The sequence below is a fragment of the Meles meles genome, chromosome 13 (assembly GCF_922984935.1).
Source record: "Meles meles chromosome 13, mMelMel3.1 paternal haplotype, whole genome shotgun sequence".
Classification (NCBI taxonomy): domain Eukaryota; kingdom Metazoa; phylum Chordata; class Mammalia; order Carnivora; family Mustelidae; genus Meles; species Meles meles.
The window spans coordinates 45,347,027-45,369,765 of record NC_060078.1 but is presented as its reverse complement, the minus strand read 5'-3'; the positions used below and the strand labels follow the sequence as shown (position 1 = coordinate 45,369,765).

Sequence of the window (22,739 nt, the reverse complement as noted above, 5' to 3'; positions counted from 1 at the left end):
CACTCACGCAGCTTGGGGCCAGTCATGGAGATGGCTCCAACGATGTCCACGTCCTAATGCTTGGGACCCGGGAATGGGTTACCTGACATGGCAAAGGGGACCTTGCAGAAGTGATTAAAGTAAAGATCTTGAGATGGGGCAATGACCCTGGATTTTCTGGGCAGGCCCCACCTAATCACCTTATAAGAGGGAAGCAGATCTACTTATATGTGACAATGATGAGGATTGGGATGCCTGGGTGGCTCAGTCAGTTGGGCGTCCAGCTCTTGATTTCGGCTCAGGTCATGATCTCAGAGTTGTGAGATTGAGCCCAGCACCAGGCTCTGTGCTCAGCAAGGAGTCTGCTTAAGATTCTTTATCTCCCTCTGCCCCCCACCCCCCGGGGTCATGCTCACGCTCTCTCTCTCTCTCAAAATAAATAAATAATAAAAAATAACAAATATGATAAAGATTCAGAGAGATTAGAAAATGCTGCTGCCCCTTTGAAGACAAAGGAAGGGGCCACTTACAAGCAGCTTCTAGAAGCCAGGAAAAGATGGGAAATGGATTTTCTCCCCAGCCTCCAGAACGAAGGCAGCCCTGCAGACCCCTTTCAGTCCTCTGACTTCAGGCTGCAAGACACTACATTGTTTTTAACTAACAGAAAACTGGCATGCAACTCAGACCTGAGAAGAAAGATGAGGAGGCTTTGAGGGGGACCCAGACCCCACTTCCCGAGATCTCATCAGCATCACCAGCTGGGCAGAAGCAAAGGTCAGAGCCCCAGGTCTTCAGACACCAACATGATTTGCAGGAGGGGAAAGGTGGGGAAAGGAAACACCCTGCCTCCATCAGTCTCCTAGCAGTCTTCCAGGGTGGAGAGCAGAGGGAGGCCCTACTGGGTAGAGATGCAGGGACCCCCTTCTCACCTGACCACGGGAAGAAAGTAACCACCCCTCCACCCACCCCTGCGAAAGGAGGGGAACCCCAGTTCATCACCCATCGTGCCTCAAGTCAACCAGCGCTGGGGGCAGGACAGAGCTGCACACTGACAGCCTGGAGGACCCCCCCAACCCCGTCTAGTCTACTCAGCCTCCTCTCTACTGGGTGATAGGCACAGGTGCCAGGCAGGAGCAGGGCCCAGACTCGCTCTTTGGACATGACCTTCAAGGCTGTACTACAAGACCGACCCTCCCTCCCCACACACATATATTTCTTTCGGTTGCCAACTACAGATGCCTCCTCCAGGTTTCAGATGCTCCCCCCCACCCCAGCCCCCCCAACCCGGCTCCCTGCCCCAGAGGGCTCCGCAAGGACGGCTGCGCGGCCCCAAGAAGGTGCGTGTGGATGGGGCGCAAGACGGGTGGGAGCGGGCAGAGGAACTGCAGGGCCTTTCCTCCAGCCTCCCGCGAAGGCTGCGTTCAGAAGTCTCAACTGCACTGCCCCTGCGCTCTGATAATAATCACTGCAATAATAAGGGTTTCGGGTGTCGAGGGGATCCAGATGACGCCACCCTGAGCCACAGTAGTGGGTGGCAGGTTCTGTGCACCCCCAACCCCACATCCTCAGGCTAACTCACCATTCTAAGCCGTATCCATTTCATACTTCCATCAGAGGGAGTACTATTGCTAACCCAACTGAGGACAGAGAACCCCGGGTGCTGAAGGAAATTGTCCCAAGTGGCACAGCTGGTGGGTGGGGAGCGGAGTCGGAACCCAGAGTCGTCGTCGCAGGGCCTGCTGCAGAACCAGGGCTCTCCAACGCCTCGTTATTTTGTGTGCGGCGGCGGTGGACGAGTGAACTTCAGCGCCGCACTGCGAGCCACGGGTTCCCGGAGCCGTGAGTCCGCCCTGGGAGCTGGGCAGGCCCCAGGAACGCGGGTGGGCGCCGGGCCGGAGCGGGGGTGGGGGGGGGGGGACACAGCCTTACGCTGCGGGGGGCCGCGGAAGGTAGAGGCGCACTCCTAGACCTGCAGGTGGCTTGCCCAGGCAGCCGGGCGTGAAGGTTCGGGTGCTGAGCCTTCCATCAGACGCGGCGGCCAAGGCGTTAGCAGAGGGCCCTCTCACCCCACCCTCCCGGAGCCGGGGGCCCTCGCACCCCACCCCACCCGAGCTGCCAGGAGCCCCGGGCGCCCCGCGCCGCCCAGCCCGGAGCCCTGCAGTTTCCGGGCAAGCACCAGGGGCTTCCCTCTGGGGCGGCGAGCCGGGTCGCTGCGGCGTCTGGGGACTGGCTGCCAGACCCGCGGTCTGTAGCTAGGGCCCGGCGAGACCAGGGACCGCCCCCGAGGCTTCCTGACGGCCCCCGCCGGGCCTTAAAAGCCTGCCCCGCGGCGGCTGGAGGCGCGGAGATACGTGCGCCCAGCCCAGACCGCCTGCCCGAGCAGTCCCATGGCGGGTAAGTGCCCCTCGCCGCACCCTCGCGCCCAGCGCTGCGTCCGGGCCCCCCGCCCAACCCCTGCCGTGGCCGCACTTTGCCTCTTCCCGCCTGCCCCACCGGGGCGCAGCCCGCACCCTGCCCGTGGCTCCTAGCGCGGGGCGAGGGTGAAGTGGAGAGGGAGACCCTCTCCTCCCAGACGGTTGCGGGGCAGAAAGTGTGGGGATCTCGCCTTCTCACCGGTCCCCTCGGTCCAGACCCTAGAGCCCGCCAGAAGCCCTTGTCCGCACGTGACCCGAAGCAGGCACCTTTTTTGCCCTTGGAGGGCAGCCGGCGCCTGGGAACAAGCGTCCCGGTGCTCTCAGCCGGCGCTGAACGCGAGTGGATCCGGCCAGGCCCCCTCAAATGATGGGGTGCAGGCTGTCAACTGTCCTTGTGTCTCTGTTTTGCGCACCTACTGCGCCTTTCCTCATCGACACTCCTTTCGGTTGTCTTCAACTGATTCCCCTAAGTGGCTTCATCTTGATAGAGGGTTGAGGAAGGGATTGGGTTTTAGAGAAAGTTACAGAATTCAAGCTCGAGTCCAGTCTCTCAGCAGGCTCCAGGACCAAAAAGGATAGGGATGCAAACCAGGGCATCATCCCTTCCTGGGCTTCCCTTAAGTACAGACTGGCCACACTCAGGCTTACCCTCAAGCCTGAACAGGAACCCTGGAAAGATAAAGGTTCTGGTGAAAGCAGATGGAATGTCTCGTCAGGAGCATGAGAAAATGGTTCATTTCAGCCAGAATCTCAAGCCCAAGGCCTGCTGCTTTCCAAAGGAACAGGAAGCCTGCTTCTGTGTCAGTCCTGGAGTCCAACCCAGGGAGTGGGGTTGCTGCCCACATTCTGCCCGCCTGCAGGCCAGCGGGGTGAGGGGGAGCGACTTTCCCCTGGGCATCACAATCCGGGTGGTCTCTGCCCCCAGACCAGGTGGCCCTGGTAATTGGGGGCCTCGCTGGGGGGCTGCTGCTGCTCCTGTTGCTGATCTGGGTGAGCTGCTGTTTCTGGAAGAAACTTCGGGCCCTGTCCACCTACGAGGAGCTGCCGGGGAGCACCGCTGCCTCCAGCATACAGGGGGGCAAGCTCTACCCCCCACCTGCCAGGACACAGACAAGCAGGTGAGGCAGGATGTGGAGTTTCCCTTGGTGGGGGGTAGGGAGGAAAGTCTGTTTTGTGGGGCTCCTCCTCTATACCGTCACCATGCTACAAAGCAACCCCAGAATCATCACTTCGAGCTCTGGGATAGGCATTGTGAGGCTCATTTTCCAGATAAGGAAACAGACCCAGAGGACATAAAGCAGGCCTAGTAAGTGCCAGAACAGGCATTCGAGTCCAGGCAGAAAAGGAAGCAGTGCTCCTTCAGCAAGTCTCCACTGGCTGCAGATGGGCAGAGCTGTTAGCTTTGGTGGGGGGATAGTGGGGGGATGTGGACCCAGAAAATGGTGCTCTTGCCTCCTCCTGGCTTCTGCCCTCAGCCTCCGGCCCTCAACCCCCTATGGGCTGAGCGCAAGGAGGCCACACCATTCACTTGCCACCAATGTGTATGCCATCTCCCCGCCCCGGGACAGGCCTCCAGATGTGCCGTTCGTGGTGCCTCCTTCCCTTCAAGACCGAGACTGGGTACCCCTACACCGTGGAGAGTGGACCCAGGCCCCACAGGACCCCTGCCTCTCCCCAGAGCTCCTGCCCCGCCCCTCCAGTGGCAGCTTTGGTGAGTGCGGGGGTCAGGGTCTGTTCAGGCCAGGGTGGGCCCATTTGCTTTCACGGGCCTGGTTCTGGAAAACAGCCTGGACCAGCAGCCCTCCAGGAGCGCCCCCAGTGACCAGGTCCGCTTATTCTGGGGGCAGAGACCACCAGGACTGTGATGCCTGGGGAAAGCCCACACCACTGGCCTCCTGGGGGCAGAATTTAGGCAGCAAGCCCACCCCCCTAGGCTGGACCACAGGAGTGAAGCAGAAGCAAGACTGGGCTCCCCTCGGTCTCAGCAGTAATGCCATCTCCCTTGCAAGCCTACTGCTCTGGGCAGAGTTTTCTGGTTTCCCTTGAAAAGAGTTGCCCAGTGACCTCTCTTCCCAGGCACTTGGGTTTACCGAACGCCTGCTGCACCCCCAGCTTCTGCCAGATCTGGCCTCAGGTGCAGTTGTGGCCTTAGACCTCACCCTATGCCTCTGTGGGGGAAGAGATCCTCGCCCCGTCTTATATATTCATAAACAGAGGCTCAGAGGCTCAAGAGTGCCCTGCTCAAGGTCACAGAGGCAGTAAGCAACAGGTCTGGGATTAGAACCCAGAGCGCTCAATGAGTTCTGTTCTAGGCTGATAGGTTGGATGATCCAGAGGGCAGAGTGGTAGGAGCCGGGCGCACAGCTTTCTGCCTACCCCTTTGCTCTGAAGACCTCCCAAGATACCTTCCCAGGAACCAGAAGGGATCAGCTAGTCCCCTCTAATTTGAAGATGAAGAAAAGAGGCAAAACTTCATCACTGAGACATCCTGTGGACCCCATGGACAAGAGCCAGGCCAAGAGCTGGGCACCGGGTCCCCCCCACCAAGCAGGCCCTGACCTAAGGGCTGGGGTCAGACATCCTGTGGACCCCATGGACAAGAGCCAGGCCAAGAGCTGGGCACCGGGTCCCCCCCACCAAGCAGGCCCTGACCTAAGGGCTGGGGTCAAATGGAGTTAAATGGGCACTCTTCTGGGGGCCTCAGAGGGGAGCAGGCCTGGATATGCCATGCCTTAGTGCTGGCAGACTTTTTGGAGGAGTAGTCCTAGAGAGAGGGGCTGTGTTCAGTCTAGAGAAGGGTGTGGGGCGGATGTGGTAAGGAGAGGCCAGTGAACTGTCTCCTGGAGGCTCAGGCAAGAAGAGATGATCCCTGCTGGGGCAGGGGCGATGAAGCCCAGAGCTTGCTGCACCCCCCCACCCCTGTCCCTGCCTTCCTCTGGCCTGGCAGACCACCCCGCCCCTGTGTTATAGGAAATACAGGCACAGTGGGGACCATCAACCCAGATCTATATAAGTTCCTGGAGGACAAGAGTGAGACCGACTTCCCTGAGGGCTGCCTGGGACGGCTGTGGTTCTCCGTGGAATATCAGCAGGACGCCGAGCGGCTGCTGGTGGGCTTGATCAAGGCGTGGAGGCTGCACGCCCCCTCGGAGAGCTGCAGCCCCTTCGTGAAGCTGCACCTGCTGCCCGACGAGCGGCGCTTCCTCCAGTCCAAGACCAAACGCAAGACCTCCAGCCCGCAGTTTGATGAACACTTCATCTTCCAGGTACGACCCCTGCTGCAGACAGGGTCTGGCCTCCGGGGAAGGAGCAGACGGGCTCCAGGTGACCCCAGCCTCCTGTGACAGCCAGGGCCCTGAAGGCCTCCCAGGCCCCTGCTGCCACCAGGTCTACTTTACCTGCCGAACAGGTCAGGGCCTGCAAGAGCCCAGAGCCCTATTTGGGGGAGGGGTTGGGGGGCAAGCGAGGGAGGTGAGGGGTAGAGGTCTGTGCTCCCTGTATCAGGGGTGCCTGGAGGAGAGAAAGAGAAAACACATCCTCGGAGCATCTACTGGATGCCAGGCTCCGGCCCATAAGGCTCTGGAGAAGCAGTCCAAAGCCCTGGAGCCTTAGGGGGTTTCTGGCAAGGTTATCCAAGAAAGGCAGAAGGTGAGACCCCCATGCCCCATAGAGCGGGGGCAGGAACTCGCCTAGTGTGTAGGAGGCCAGCACAGCGCCCAAGAACCATCGTGCAGCCCATGCTGCCTTGGTTGCCCTGAGGACAGGCGGGCTCAGGGTCTGCAGGTGCAGAAGCTGTCAGGGCACTGAGCCAAGCCCACAGGGGCCTGGGAGCCTGAGCAGGTGACTGGGGGCCCTGATGGGAAACCAGGCATCAAGAGCTGCCTTGAGGCCTTGGACAAACATTTTCAAGAGCCAGGCAGTAGGCTGGCTGGCAAGGTGAGGAGAGGCCTTTCAGCACCCGGGAAGAGGATGATTGCTGAGGTCAGACCCTGAATTCTTGCCTTCTTCTGGGCCCGAGAGCTGGAGCTGTACGGAGAGCTGGCATGGGGCCCAGATCCCGCCTGTTTTGCTGGGGGTCAAGGCAGCGGGTATTCGCAGGTGACCTTGTTCTTCTCAGAACGTAAAAACTCAAGGCATGTAGTCGTGCTGCCCAGCATGGCTGCACGTCGTGTTCACAAACTTATTTCTGTTTACTCATCACTTCCCTGCCCAGTCCCCACCCCAACTTGATCCTGGCCTCTCTGTTCTTTGAGGGGGAAGGGGAAGGAGACGAGGAAGAGAAGAAAATCTGTATTAACTGACCGTCTGCCAAAGGGCTGACACTGTGATTGGGGTTTTACAACTCAGAGAGTAGGAACTGTTACAGGTGAGGAGACTGCGTCTCGGAGAGAGGTCTGGGGTGCCCAACTCACATGGCAGAGACGGGCAGGTTCCCTGGGCTCTGGTGGGGGACTTCTCACATTTTTATGTGCAGGCAGATCACTTGGAGGTCCTGTTAAACGGTGGATTTCCTTCATGGGCCTGAGATGGGGCCCCATGTCCTGTATTTCTAATAAGGTCCAGGGGAGGGGTAGACACTGCTGGTCCTTGAACTCACTCTGCAGGGCAAGGCTCTGGCACATGTCCCCACTGCCACTGGCTCCCGGGGGATGGGTCCCCACTACTGGAATGGTCCCCTGACGATGTCTGGGTTTGGGGGGTGCAGGTCCCTGGCTGAACCACCTCTCACCAAAATCTCCTGTGTCGAGAACAGTGTACCACACCCTCCCATCCCGTTTCCACGCCTGACTCCTGCCCAGACCCTCATCTCTCCCAGGTGTCAAGCAAGAACATCACTCAAAGGGTACTCAGGTTCTCCGTGTACCACGTGGACAGGCAGAGGAAGCACCAGCTCCTGGGCCAGGTGTTCTTCCCTCTGAGAAATGAGCCCCTGGCCGGTGACTGCCCGCACGTCATCTGGAGAGACCTGGAGGCTGAGAGTGGAGAGGTAAAGGTCGAGGTCACCAAGCATATACATTTGTGTGTCAGACTCCCAGGGGCAGCCAGCAGTGTGGCCCAGCGGCTGCTGGCCAACGTCAACCCAAGCAAGTGTGACTTGGGGTCATGAGCCTGGGCTGGAGCGGACCGAGACCAGGGGGCAGGGCAGAGCGGCTCCTGGGCAGGAAGGGTGGCATGAAGTTCTTTTGCCCTGGAGACCAGATTACCTGGATCAACTTGATTCCCATCCAGATCAGACACCTGTGAAAGGTGACACCCCAAATGGACCAGCCTTGCCCTCTCTTCTCCTGACCCCTGAGAAAACCCAGGCAGCTTGAAAAAGGCTTTGGAATCCCTAGACCTGGGTTTGAACTCTCAGCTCTGATGCTCACTACTATGTGATCTTCAGCAAGCCCTTCCCACTCTCCAGACCTCAGTTTCCCCATCCGTAAAAATGTCGGTGGGCTGAAAGGAGACACCATGGGTGTGTCACCCAGGACCAGAGAGCCTGACTGCTGGGAGGAGGCCAGATACCGCGGCCTCTCCAGCACCTGCTGAGTGACAGGGGTGTTTTCCTCCGGGCCTCTCCAGCCTCCCTCGGAGTTTGGAGACCTGCTGTTCTGTCTCAGCTACAATGACTGCCTGTGTCGCCTGACCGTGGTCGTGCTGCGAGCCAAGGGCCTCCAGCTCCAGGAGGACACGAATTTCGTCAGTAAGTTTTCCTTCGCAGGGCAGGCCCTGTCCAGTGAGCCTGTGGCCTGGGCTGGAGTCTGACCCCTCCCTCTGGCCCTCCAGTTTCTGCCTGCCTGTGGCCCACCACGGAGTGCTCACTATCTTCTGTGGACGGCTCTGATGTGGGAAGCCACTTCCTTCTATTGAACCTAAGACTGTATCCCCTTGGCCTCCACCAAGACCCCTAACACCTCCCGAGACCAAGTCCTCTCCTCCCCTTTCCCAAGGCAGCGTCTTGGCTCGGTAAAAGATTCTGTCCTTCCTCCTCCACCTCTGCCCTTCCGTGAAGGATTCCAGTTCTTCCGGGGCCGGAACCCTTGCCCCACTGCCGCCCGGGCGGGCTCCCTATACACTAGGCAGGACACTGGGCAGAAAGAAGATGCCTCCCAGCTGGCAGGGAGTGCAGCGCTCTGCTTCCTCTGGCCGCCCAGAACCCAGCAGCTGGAGGAGTGGAGCCCCTGCTCTGGCTCACCGGAATGTCCTGCCCTTATGCGCCCCCCGTCCCCGCCAGCAGGATGGTAGCTATCTGACCCTGTGTGTCTCCACATCTGGGTCACCGTAAGCAAGTTGTCATTCAACCTTCCAACGTGGATCCAAAATTCATGTGAGCCCCACCCCCCAAAACCTTGACCCTCTGAAGGAGAAGGTGCTTGAGGGGCCCCAGGGAGCCTGAGCACTCAGCAGGCTGGGCCCCCTCTCCACCCACAGGAGGGATGGGCGTGTGGTGTCAGGCTCTGGGAAACAAGGGCCAGCTGAGCCATGATGCACTCAGGAGGCACAGAGGAAGGAAGTGGAAGGGAGCCAAGCGTTTCCCCGGGTTGTAAGCCCATACACTAATCGTCCCTGTTTCCTCTTGTAATTGATGCCCTCTGGCTGCAGCAGAGGGGGCCTGGTGCCCAAGGTGGGCATGTGACCTCCCAGCCAGACCTCTCACAGGCCAGAGGCTGGACCCTGCCCACCCCCTCCCAGCCCAGCCCACCATCTGCACTGCCCCTTAGGTGTGTTTGTCAAAGTGTCTCTGATGAACCACAACAAGTTTGTCAAGTGCAAGAAGACTTCGGCGGTGCTGGGCTCAGCCAACCCTGTGTACAGCGAGACTTTCAGCTTCAAGGCCGACCCCACGGAGCTGGACACCGCCAGCCTCAGCCTGACCGTGCTGCAGAGCACCAGAGGGGAGAGTAAGGCTGCTCCCCCACCCTCCAGGCCCTTGGGACATGGGCACAGGAGAAGGGTTCAGGCAGTAGGAACCACAGAGAGAGGTTTCTGTTCTCTGCCTAGGGCAACTAGAACTCAGAGAGGTTGAGATACATGCCCAAGGACACAGAGCTTGCGAGCAGGAGAGCCGGGATTCATGCCCACCTTTGCTCAGTTTGACTCTCCGTGGCAACGTATGGAGAGGTCAAAGGGCGGCCTCTGCTGGCTCTCCACTTGGGCTCCCTTCTCCCCCATCTCCAGTTTCAGAGCAAAGCCAGGACCCTTTGGGCACTGCCTGCTCCTGCTTCTAGAGGGAAGAGCTAGCTCTGTCCTCTGAGAGGAGTGAGACAGGGAAAGAGAAGGCACTGGGGGTATTGCCCAAGTGGGGTAGCTTCTGTGCTCTGGAGATTGATGGCGTTTTTCCCTCCCCCACAGACAGCCACCAGCTGGGCCGGGTGGTGGTGGGCCCCTACATGTACGCCCGAGGCAGACAGCTGGAGCACTGGAACGCGATGCTCAGCAAGCCCAAGGAGCTGGTGAAGCGCTGGCACGCGCTCTGTCCCACCCCTAAGCCCTGACTCGGCTCAGGACTTCCGCTCTGCCTCCGGAGCCTGCCCTCCCCCGTGGCAGCCACGGGCCTGGATGGTCGGGCCAGCATCTCCTTGGGCTGCCAGGCTGGCCTGAGCGAGGGCAGTGTGTGTGCTGAGGCACAGGAGAGAAGAGGGACCACAGAGCTCCAGCCAGGTCAGCGGTGTGGCTGGCCGCCACCTGCCAGCCTCAGAGGCCTTCCTATCTCCCTCCATCCTCCTCTCCCCGTGCTGCTGCCTGGGCGGGCTGCGAGTCCCAAGCTGTGGTCAGCACAGTCCCCGTCTGGACTGGGATCTCCGGCCTTCAGAAGAATTACTCTATTCAGTGATAGCAGAGTTGTGTGTGCTGAGCGGAGACGCGGTTTCCACCATCCTGGAAAGCTGACGGCAGGTCAGTGCTGGACGGGCACAGCGTCTCAACTGTGGTTTTCCTGCCTCCCGCCAAGCAGAGAAAACAAAGTGCTCTGGGAGAGTCGTAGGGGATGGGGGTGCCCAAAGCACTGATTCCAGCTGGCCCACAATAAAGAGCCCAGTCTGAAAGTTGGGGTGGGAGTCGGGCACATTGGAATGGAATAGCCAGCCCCCAGATGCCTGCACAGAACAGCGTGCCTGCAGCTCGAGAGAGAAAGCTCTCAGGGATCGAGACTTACCAGCTTCAGGCCTGGGGAAGAACACTGTCCACCAAGTGGACATCCACTCCCCATGCCAGGGGAGGAGGCCTTCACCTGTGTTGGGTCCCTCCCAGGGCCATGTCACATCCTCCCCAGAACCCAAGCCTCAAGCCCCTGGTCTTCCACCTGTCCTACGGTTTTCTGTGGTCTCCCTGGTTGAGAGCGTTCAGCTCGAAGAACTCACTTTCGGCAAGAAATGGTGAAAGCACGCAGTCAAAGCGAGCCCCCAGGGCCAAGAGCTTTCCCTATAAACCCAGCGATTTCATTAGGATGACTGTGTTGTGACAGGTGCCCACGTGAGGCTTATCGAGTTGAGAGTCCCCACAAATCCCGGTCATCACCTCCGCGTGACGCTGTCCTCAGGGTAAAGAGGCGTTACTGTGTTTGTCACTGTTACTGAACGGGTAGCTTGTATTTTCCCCCACATGCTTTTGAACTTGCGGGGTCAATGCACTGTGCCTGTATACCCGGAACAAACTTCAAACCTGTCTCTTTTCTTAGTGAACAACTTCAGCGAAAGAAAATAGTGAGCATTATACTTGGTCTGTGCCTCTTCGACCTCACTCCCAATCTCTATCCATGCAGAAAGACAAGCTTTACCTGGCAGTGGTTCATACAGACAGAATATCTTGTGTTTGCTTTTTCTCACTTATTTCACACACACATTCCAACAAAGCCCACATTCCAGTCATTGCTAATAGCATCAGAACACACACATTCTCTCTGTGTGTCTAGCAGGCTAGTAACCTGGAACGGTTTCCATTTCACCCGGGGTCCCAAGACGAGAGGTGCCAGCCACCCCCGCATTTCAAGGTGATGTTCATGCCTACTAGTGGCCTTTCTAGGGCCACTTGGAAAAGCTGGTAAGTATCCCTTGGCAGGACAGAGTGGACTGGTGTGTCAAACTCACAGCTGAAAAATCTCAATGGCAAGAGACTGACAGTCCTCCACTCCAGGAGAGAGGAGGAAGGGGTTGCTGTATGGGGCTGAAATGTCTACAAACGTGGTCAGAGAAAAAAATACACAAGTGCTTCCAATGGACCAGAGAGAGCTGGCCTGGGTTGTCTCGGTCCTCTTCTACCAGGTGATCCCTGCATTTCCACTTTATAAGCTCTCTGTATTTCCACTTTGCAAGTCCTTTGAATTTCCACAAAGCATTCTAGAATCAGCTTGTCAATTGCCACAGCAAAAAAGTGCTTGAGTTTGACTGGATTTTCATGGAGTACATAGACCAGTTTGGGAACCATTTTCTATCCCTACAGTATTGAAACTTCCATCCATTAACATGGTATGTCCCTCCATTTCCTTTGGTTGATCTCTCTTTACCTCCCGTTTTTAATGGTATTGATATCATTCATTTCAATCCCACATATATCTTACACCTAGCAAGACATTGCTATTATTATTATGTTCAGTCAATTCCCATTTATATTCAGTCACAGAGTTGTTCTTTCTTTTGCTTTTCATTCTTTCCTGCGTTTCTGGGATTCTGAGATTGTGTTCCTCCTACTTGAAGAACTCTTTTTAGTATTTCTTTTAGTGCACATCTGTTCACAGCAAATTTTCTTAGTTTTTGAATAGAAATATTTATTTCAAATTCATTTTTAAAGGATTTGGGGGAAATAGAATTCTAGGCTGGCATTTTCTGTCAAGAGTTTTAAAATGGTGTTCATTGTCTTCTCACTTCCATCATTGCTGTTGACAAGTGAGTTATCAATTCTTTTGTTTCTCCTTGGAAAGTAATGCATCTCCCTCTCCTTCCCACCCTTAGCTGCTTTTAATATTTTTCTCTTTATCTTTGGTTATCAGGAATTTGAGTATGGTATACCTCCAGGCAATTTTCCTTTTATTTATCCACCTTGGGAGTAGCAAACCTCCATAAGTTTTGGAAAATTCTCAGCCCATACTTCTTCATATATGAATTCTGCCCCTTCTTACTCTCCTCTTCTGAGACTCCAGTTACACACCTGGTAGCTCTCCTGCAGCTCCCGCAGGACTCCTAGGCCCTGGGCTGCCTCTTCCACTCCCTGCCCTCTTCCATTTTACTAAATCTTTCTTTTGCTAAGTCTAATTGTAGTTAACCTATATGCTGAGTCCTTAATTTCAATTACTGCATTCTTTCAGTTTTAAATTTCCATTTGATGCTTTGTCATCAGTTCCCACTCTCTGATGAAAGTCTCTGGTTTGTCAGTCGTACCAATACCTGTGACATCAATGGGTCAGTTTTACTGTGAGTGTTTCCCTCTTTGGTTCTGTTACTTGGAATGTTTGACAATATATTGTCCAGCGATGACCATTGTGATAAATCACGGGTGCCCCTGGAGACGGTACTCCTTCAGAGAGGGCTTACTGTATCCTCTGGCTGACAGAATGGGGAGAGGTCACCTTAATCCAGTGCAGTGAACTAACTGGAGTCTGGGTTGCAGGTTTTTTTGCTTTTGTTCTTGCATTTAAGAGAGGGCACGAGTTGGGGAGGGTGGTGGGGTGGGAGACAGAGGGAAAGGGAGAGGGAAATCTTAAGTAGGCTCCACACTCAACACGGAGTCCGACACAGGGCTCGATCTTACAGCGCTGAGATCATGACAGGAGCCAAAATCATGACCTGAGTCAGTCGCTTTACCAACTGAGCTACTCTGGTGCCCCTGGGTTGCAGTTGTTGTAAGGTTCTATAACCACCTCTGGCTTTCCCCCATTTTTAGGGTGTAGTCTTCCAAAGATACCATTTGATCACCAAATGAGGCTCTGGTGTTTTTACTAGGCTCCTCTTCCTTAGTGGGTCATAAACTCCAATTTTTATCTCCTCAGTGCCATGGTATTGTGAAAAAAGAGAGAGAGAGAAAGGAAGAGAGAGAGGAGGAGGAAAGTAGAGAAGAGGAGAGGAGAGAGGAGAGGAGGAAAGCCCTGCCATCTTTCATGGGCTTTCTGCATAAATTAATTCACAAGTTCATAATCAACAAATGCCCCAAAGGGAAAAACCCTAAGTGTCAGAATTACTCTTCTATCTCCTTTCTTTTCAACCTCCAGCCTCTTCAGTCCCAGCCGCTTTGGCAACCTCAATCTCCAATTTCTTGTCTTGTCTCTCCAACTCCAGACACTCTGCTGCCTTGACTATCTCTAAGCCTCAGCCCTCTGCTCAAAAGGCCAGCCCCTTAATGAGAATCAGTGCATTGCCTGAAGGAAAAAAGTGGTTCACAGAATGTCAGCTCACCTCCTTGTGTTTTCCTCCTTCAGAGATCATGGCTTGTCAGCTTGTCAATTTGGGAGGTCTCCAGTAACTTGAAAAGAGGTTTTCTGTATTTTATTCAGCTTTTCTAGTCATTTATCGGCACGAACATCACCCTACCCAACACAGAAAAGTAAGATTTTTCTCAGAATTCCCCAAAAAAGAATTCTCAGCAAAGACTGATTTTATGCAAGGTATTTGATTACACGATTCGTGGGAAGGCTGGTGAAGCCAGAAAAGTTGCTTGTGTCATCTGTTTTTGCGATAATCGCGTATAACAAAGATTCACAACATCTCAGAGTTGTACTGAAAGGAGCATTTATTTCTCATCCATCTATGGCCAGCTGAGTGTGAGCCCGTCGAGATCAGGCAAGTCACTTTCAAACAGTGGGTCAGGCGGGGTTCAGGTCCTCACCCAGGCCCACTCTGCATTTGTTCATTCTGAGCACAAGCTGGAAGGGCAGCAGCTCCCCGGGGTAGGGGGCTGGTGGGCGGTGGGGGGGGGGGGGTCTTTCCATGGAGAAGGCAGAAGGGCAAGCACGGCTCCACTTTCTGCTAGGTTTACTTAATATCTCATTGGCTGAGCCCTGCTGTGTAGCCAAGTTCAAAATCAAAGGGCAGCGAGGCAAACTATGCCTTTTTATGAGAGGAACTGCAAGCGGCATGGCAGTGGACATAGCTGCAGGGAGAAGTGGAGAATTGGGGTGGTAATTCAGTGCACTTTAGTGATGTGTTGTAGAGAGGGGGACCTCTGGGGGCCTGTGTGTGGCTGTGCAAGGCTCTCCGAGATGGGGAGACCTCAGGACTGGTCATCTGCTACCAGGCCTCAGAGCCGCTGCTGTTCACTGCTTCCCTCTAGTGGTGAGTGACCAGAACTTGCACAGCCATTTGCCAGTAACTTTTTTTTCTGATTTTTCACTGTGGAATTCTCTGCCCAGATTACTGCGAGAGCCTGGAGCATGCTGCTGGCCTAAGTATGAGAGTTCAAGGCAGAAAAGGACAACTTTTACCCTCTTTCTGCTGTCGAGTTCACCCAGTTATCTCACATTTGGCAAACTCAACCTGGAACACTGCTCATGGGAGAGTCTGGGAAATCTGATTTCTAGACAATGTAATATAGACCTTTAAAGGGGATGGGGATGGTGCTGCGTCCCCCCCACCCCGGGGTAAACTGGGGTTGGGGAATCTTAGGTAAGAGATCTGCAGAGCTAGGAGGCTCTTGAAGTACCCACATGAGTCCTCCAGCTCATAACTGTATTGGTCAAGGAGGACGTCCGCTGCCCCTTAGGCAGCCTCCTGGTTGGGCTCCTTCCCTGCCCCTGCTAGGTTGAGCAGAAACCTCTGTTTGTATGTTGGGGGAGTGTGGAAGCAGAAGGTAGGAGAAACAGGAAAATTGTGCTCCACGCCCTTCTCTGGTTGTAGCCTTCAAGGGGCATGAGCAGGCGTGAGGGTGGGAGTGAAGGGGGAGCTTAAATTTTCAATGAAGTTGCAAGTTCAGACTACATGACATCGGACATTTTAAGTGCTGAGCACAGCGTGCTTTTGTAAGTAGAAGTTATAGGAAAATTTTACTGCTACCTAAGAGTGATCAAAAAAGTCATGGGCTCTGCCCTAGATTTTATCCAAAGGGCAGGGAGAAGCAACCTGCCAAGCAGGTTTGAATGGGTCACTGGAAAAAGGAAAAAAGAAGATGAAGTAGTTTGCTGATTATATTCCATAAGCCAGGCTCTTTCAACATAATGGATATATTTCTTAATTGAATTTAGTATGCTATTATGGAGACATCATAATATCTGCCTCTTGTTTTTTTCCTATTTTAAGTATAGAATCATTGGCCCAGGTCACTCCTCCCCTCCCCATGTGAAACTTTATTTCCAGCAGCATGTTTCTCAAAGTGGGGTGACTGTTAAGATGGGGAGCAGGGAACTAGCCCTAGGAAATAAGCTAGGGCTTTAAACCTCAGCTTGTCACATCCACAAACAGCCCAGGAGGAGCTCCCCCATGTTCAGAAAGGATGAAAGTGAGCATGGGGAGAGTTGGGGGTCATTTCTCAGGGCTCCAGAGCCGGAGGTGGTGGAGCTGGAATTTCAATCAGATCGCAGATGTCCAAAATGGTATCACTGCTACATACTGCCAGAGGGACCTCAAAAAAGTCCTAGGCAACACCAAGTGCCGTCACACTCCCACCATGAGGCTGTGGGAAAGGCCCTTCACATGCCCAGTCGACAAACTGCTTCTGTCTGGGCACTGCTAGCGGCCTGCAGGGCCGTCCTTGTGTCCACATCCCCCCTCACCCCCTGCAAGCTTCCCTCCCTCTCCCCCTTCCTTCTCCCTCCTTCTTCCTACTTTGCTCCGTCTCCCGCCCTTCGGTTTGTAAATTATGTTTATCTCCACTGCTGATAAAGTGTAATCCTGAAAGTGACCAGATTTGATTTTTGTCTTCCTATTGTTTTTGATAATCTGCTTTTATTGGTTTGCTGACTGACTGACCTGATAAGACAAACTTCCAGAAGGCAGATGATGCAAGCTAGACAGTGGGAGCACTGGTGCAGATGGGAGGGAGGGGGGAGCTCTGGTGTCCCTATCAGGAGGGTCATGGGAACATGACTGACGTCCAGACCGGGATGCAAAGTGGCCGGGGAGCCACGAGCCCGGGACGTGTGGCAGGGGCAGACCGCCATCCAGTGTCCCCACACCCGCGGCGTGACTAATGTGCCGCTACTGGAACAAGCAAGAAAAGCGGCCACCTCCCGCAGCGTGCCTCCAGCGCCCTCTGCTGTTCAGCCGCGTACTTATGTAGAGCATGTATTAAGGACGGATTTGGAGCCCCTAGGAAATTGTTAACTGGTAAACCAGCCTCGCCAGACTCTTCCCTTGCGCCCCCTCCCAAGCACATCTCTCCCTCTCCACCAAAATAACCACTAACCTGGTTTTTGTGGAAATCACTTCTTTGCTTTTACTACGTAACCATGCAGACTTAAATGCCATAGGCTTTTTTATTTTGTTACAAAGCTCATATAGGGAATTGGAAAGGAAGCACTCTTTTTTATTTGGCTTCCTTGACTCCACAGGATGAATCGAGATTCATTATACATTGCGGGGAGGGCGGGGTATTAAACCAGGAGTAGAGTTGCTGGATCACAGGGTTTGCATATCTCCCCATTTAGTAGATAAAGCCAAACGGTTCTCCAAAGTCTATGTTCCAAGTTCACATTCTCACCAGAAGTGTGTGAGTTCCCATTGCTGTTCCCATTGCATCCTTGTCTACACTTGGTATCATCAGTCTTTTTATTCTAGTCATTCTTTATAATAGAGAGAGCTATCCCTTGTGGGTTTAATTTGTACTCCCCTGATGGCAAAGGAGGCTGAACCTGTTTTGTATGTTACTTGGTCATTCCGATCTCTTCCTTTGTGAAGGGCTTGTTCATATTCTTAACCACTTTTCTATTGGATTGTAGTTTTCCTACTGATTTGTAGGAATTCATTTCGATTAGATATACTACAACTGTTTTCTCCCATTCTGTTTTTTTTTTTAATTACCAATATATTTGCAGTTGATTTCCTCCCATTTTTATGGCTCTCTGTTGATAAATAGAAGTTTTTCATTTTAATGTAGTCAAACTAAGCAATCTCTTTGTGTCCTCTTTTTAAGAAGCCCTTCTGTAGGAGCGTGGACAATAGGGACTCCATCTTTGGCCCTCCATCTTGTTCATGTCCACACAATGACCTCTCTCAGGGCTACATGTTCCAAGCCCTAGGTTAATGTATGCCCTGACTGGAATGTGAGAAGGCTTGTTCTTGTCTTCGCTAAAGTTGTTTAGATAACTAATAGAGATAACATAGTTTCTAACCACCCCACCTGGCGCCATGAGGTCTGGTCAGTGTGAGACCCTTTGACCTAACTAAGGTGCTCTCTGCACATCCCCTCACTGTATAAAATTTGTGGACTTAGGTCTGGGCTTTGGGGAGAATAGCTGTGCAGCTATTGTCCCCACCCCAACCCCCACATCAGTAAGTCACCCTGAATAAAACTGTGCAAACTGTAAGGAGTGGCCTGTTTCATTTTCTGGTCTCAAAGTGCCTTCTCAGTTTGTAGGATACCTTACTCTCCCTCCTCCAACTTCTCACACTTTCCCCACCTCCAGATCATGAAGACATTCTTCCATACTATTTTCAAGAAGCTTAATTATTTTGCCTTTCACATTTAAGTATCTAGAAGCTACTTGAAAGAGACTCTTGTATAAGTTATAACATTGGATTCGAGTTTCTTCCTTTTTTTCCCCCTTTAATTATCCAAGCACCATTTATTGAAAAGATTATCTGTTTCTCCATTAGTCTGCTACAGCACCAAGCAAATGAATCAAGCATCCATGTACGTTTGAGTCTGTTTCTGGGCTCCTTCTGCTACGTGAGTAAATTTGCCTATCTTTATACTAACACCATCATGTCTTAATTACTCATGTGTAATGTCAACATCTGCTTGGCTAAGCCCTCAGTCTGGTTCTTCTTCAAGAGTGTCGGCTATTTGGGCATGTGGCATTTCCATGTAAATTTTAGAATCAGCTTGCTAAGTCCCTCCCATCTCCCAAAGAGGAAGGCTGTTTTAACTTTGGTTGAAATTGCCTAGAGTCTAGAAGTCAACTCAGGGAGGGATGCCTGGGTGGCTTAAGGGGCTAAAGCCTCTGCCTTCCGCTCAGGTCATGATCCCAGATCCTGGAATCCAGCCCTGCATCAGGCTCTCTGCTCAACAGGGAGCCTGCTTCCCCCTCTCTCTCTCTGCCTGCCTCTCTGTCTACTTGTGATCTCTGTCTGTCAAATAAAAAAAATAAAATTAAAAAAAAAATCAACTCATGGAGACCTGTCTTTACGAAAACGAGTACTCTGATCCCTGAACAGCATACACTTCTATTTATTTAGCCCGACCCTAGTTTCTCTACATAGTGCACTATAGTGGCATGTGTAGAGGCTTTGTGTATCTTCATTACCTTTTTTCCTGTACATTGATTTTCTTATACCATCATAAGTGGAATTTTCTTTACATCGTTTATCTTCTAATTCTTGCTGGTATCCATAAAGTGGGTCCTCCTACATTGACTTTGTACCCAGCAATCATGCCGCACTCACTAATGCTAATCATTTACCTCTAGACTTTTTTGAGTTTTTAATACATACAATCATAGTTTTATATCTTGGTTCCAATCCTTATATTTTAATTTCAATTTTTTGCTTTATGAATCTGGCCAAGAACATCAGGAAAGTACTGGATGTAAGTGATACCACTAGATATCCTTGTCTGATTTCTGTTCTCAGAAACATTGCATCTTTAGGTAAAATGTTTGCTGCAGTTGTTAGCTCCTTAGGATAAACATTGTTAAAATATGTTGATCTCCCTCCATCAATTTAATGTATGTCTTTACAAAAATGACATAGGTTACATACTGTTTCCTAAAGTGATTTTTCACTTAATATATTGTAAACACCAAAAAAATGTGGTTTTTACATTGTTCTATTTTTTGCTTGTCTTAGCTTTAAAATTTTTTCTGCCTATTCTTTAACAGCTTTATGAAGATAATCACAAACCATACAATTCATCCATGTAGAGTGTACAACTCAATGGTTTTTAGAATACTCACACTCCTTTTTATTCTCCTCAATTAATTTGTAATTCAGTTTATCAGCTTTGATATGCCATCCTTCAGGGACTTTGCTTACTAGTGAATCAGCTCTGCATCTCAGATCTTTTCAAGCAGCAAGAGCACAGTACAATGTCTCATTGATTCTTTTCTCTTTATATTTCCCTTGTGGCTTTTAAATCATTTCCTTTGAATCCATAAAGCCATTCATGTTTTTTGTTTTACCTGTAAGCATGATTATTTTTATTATATTTAGAACTGTATATTATGGTATGTGGTACTATATTGCTACATTTAAAATTTTTAAGTTTATGCTATGTTTAATTAATTTATGTTCTATATAATTTATATACTACCAATATATGTTTGATTGGTTTCCTAAGATTATTTTTCTGCATATACATTCCAGCCATTCAAAATAGGACATTTTCTTTAAGACTTTTTGTTACAGCTACACATTCCTTTTTTTTTTTTTTTTTTTTTTTTTTTTTTCTGAAATCATGTGGCCATCATTTCTAATGCTGAATAGGCACTTCAAAAATATTAAACATATGCATAGCTGGCTTTTATTTAGAACATAGATGTGATCAGTACAATACAAAAAGACAAAAAATCTAATAAAATAAAGGAACCACTGACTTGAGCAGGAAGTCCACAAGTGAAGACACACCATGAAAAGTTGCTGGGGGAGCCTGGGTGGCTCAGTAGGCTAAAGCCTCTGCCTTCGGCTCAGGTCATGATCCCAGGGTCCTGGGATAGATCCCTGCATCAGGCTCTCTGCTCAGTAGGGGGCTTGCTTCCTCCTCTCTCTCTGCCTGCCTCTCTGCCTACTTGTGATCTCTATCTGTCAAATAAATAAATAAAATCTTTAAAAAAAAAAAAGTTGCTCAACAACATTAGTCATCAGAGAAACACAAACTAAAACTGTGAGCTATCACATCACACCCAGTAGAATGGCTACATGAAAATAACTGGCCCCCCAAACAGGGGTGAAGCAAAATTACTGGGACCCTCATACATGGCTTGTGTGTGAAGTTGTACAACTCTGGAGCACTCTTTGGCAGTTTCTTTTGAAGTGAAATAGACACCCTATAAGCCAGCAATCTCAGTCACAGGAATTTATCCCGTAGCCCAATCTGAAAACATATATCCACAACTGGACTGGCAAAAAAGATGTTCATAGCAACTACTCATAAGAGCCCCAAACTGGAAACAACCCAAATGACCTTGGATCGGAAAATAGATAATATATTCCTACACTGGCGTATTACTCACCAATAAGAAGACAAACTAGGGGCGCCTGGGTGGCCAGTGGGTTAAAGCCTCTGTCTTTGGCTAGGGTCATGATCCTGGGGACCTGGAATCAAGCCCCACATCGGGCTCTCTGCTCAGCAGGAAGCCTGCTTCCCCCTCTCTCTCTGCCTGCCTCTCTGCCTACTTGTGATCTCTCTCTGTCAAATAAATAAAATCTTAAAAAAAAAAAAAAAAAAAGCAGGGCACCTGGGTGGCTCAGTAGGTTAAGCTGCTGCCTTAGGCTCGGGTCATGATCTCGGGGTCCTGGGATCGAGTCCCGCATCGGGCTCTCTGCTCGGCAGGAAGCCTGCTTCCCTCTCTCTCTCTGTCTGCCTGCCTCTCTGTCTACTTGTGATCTCTCTCTGTCAAATAAATAAATAAAATATTAAAAAAAAAAAAGCATAAAGGAGAAAGTAAAACCAGGCCCCAATCCCCCACCCAGGGTAATCACTACACCATTTTGGTCAGAGTCTTCCACATGGTATGATCACAATGTTACATAACTTGAATTGTACTACACACATTATGTAAATAAGGAAAATCCCTCAGCTTATCTGCTGTCTGGTTATGTGGAGAATTTGCATTGTGTGTATCTGAGCAGGAAGTGAAGTGAGTCAGAGAGAGGAGGCAGGATGAAGAGAAGGGCTGACATCCGGTGGGAGTGGAGGGGTGGAAAAGACCAGGCAGGAGCTTGAGCTCCCCTGACAAGAAACAATGCAGATGCTGCATAAGAAGGAGAAGCCCTCCAAAGAACTCCGGCACATGTTCTAGAAAGAGCAGCGTTGGGTGCCTACTGCACAGAAGGCACTGGCAGTCAGGACCACCCCAAGAAGGGACCATAGTGGGAGCCAGTTTGTCATGAAACCATTGTCCCTGGTCCTGCTTTCCTCCCTGCCCCCAGTCCCTGCAGGAGCTGGGCCTCCGGGGATGGGGAAGAGACTGGGGAGAAGTTGTCTCACTGTCAGTTCATGCCCTTCCGCAGCCCCAGGAAGCCGAGTGGGAGCGGAGGGAGAGATGGCTGTCCCTCCCCCTCCACTTGGAAGCAGACAGCTCACCCTTAGCAAATGTATTCCTTAAGTGGGTGGAGTTAACTTCCTGATAACAAACACAGTTTAAGACCCCCAAAGACAGAATAACAACTAATTGGCAAACCTCCCCCTCACCTATTTCTTACCCTACTGGCCTTAAAACAGGAAACACGAACACTTTATTCTAATTGTTATGATATGTGAACCATGTTGCATCATCTAGAGACCCTCCAGGATGCAAATTCATCATTTAAAATCAAAGACATAGCGATGGGACATTTTCTGTTTCATTCTATATCGTTCTGAGAAATTAGAGATATTTTCTTCTAAGAAAGCCATGTTGTCGCCTATTCAGTTGAACCTACATTAATGGAAGACTAGCTGTAAACAACTTAAGACGGGAGAACTGTCCCTCTCAGCTGAACTGTCAGACGAAAAATGAGATTCACCGGGGTGCCTGGGTGGCTCAGTGGGTTAAGCCTCTGCCTTAGGCTTAGGTCATGATCCCAAGGTCCTGGCATCAAGTCCTACATCAGGCTCTCTGCTCAGCGGGGAGCCTGCTTCCCCCTTTCTCTCTGCCTACCTCTCTGCCTACTTGTTATCTCACTCCCTCTGTCAAATAAATAAATGAAATCTTAAAAAAAAAAAAAAGAAAGAAAGAAAGAAAGAAAGAAAGAAAGAAAGAAAGGAGAAAAATGAGATTTACCTAAAATGTCTGCCATGGAATTGCCAGACATAAGACTGTTGGATTGGCTGACATTCTTAGGCTCCTAGGCTCCTCAATGGATTTTATAAAAATCTGTGGAGTAGGTTAAATATACTTACCTTTACGTCTAGGGTAAGGAGTACACCTGGGAGTGGTGGCAGTTTGTTTAAATTAAATACATGATAATTTCCTCAAGACAGAAGGAAGTTATTTTCAGCCCAAATAAGGGTTCCTGGAAAATGGGTTAACCTATGCCCTACATACTAGAAACTGTGAAGAGATACTGGGGGGACCTGCTGTTC

The 22,739-nt window shown here is 51.4% G+C and overlaps 1 protein-coding gene across 1 annotated transcript; it reads left to right on the top strand.

Moving 5' to 3' along the window:
• Nucleotides 1-2,314: 2,314 nt before the first annotated feature.
• Nucleotides 2,315-12,979, top strand: LOC123954859 (synaptotagmin-15-like). Its single transcript, XM_046026164.1, has 8 exons — nucleotides 2,315-2,373; nucleotides 3,319-3,511; nucleotides 3,962-4,104; nucleotides 5,364-5,659; nucleotides 7,210-7,380; nucleotides 7,962-8,082; nucleotides 9,101-9,280; nucleotides 9,732-12,979. Exons 1-8 carry the CDS (start codon nucleotides 2,367-2,369, stop codon nucleotides 9,872-9,874), a joined length of 1,254 nt encoding a protein of 417 aa, XP_045882120.1. The 5' UTR covers nucleotides 2,315-2,366; the 3' UTR covers nucleotides 9,875-12,979.
• The last annotated feature ends 9,760 nt before the right edge of the window (nucleotides 12,980-22,739 follow it).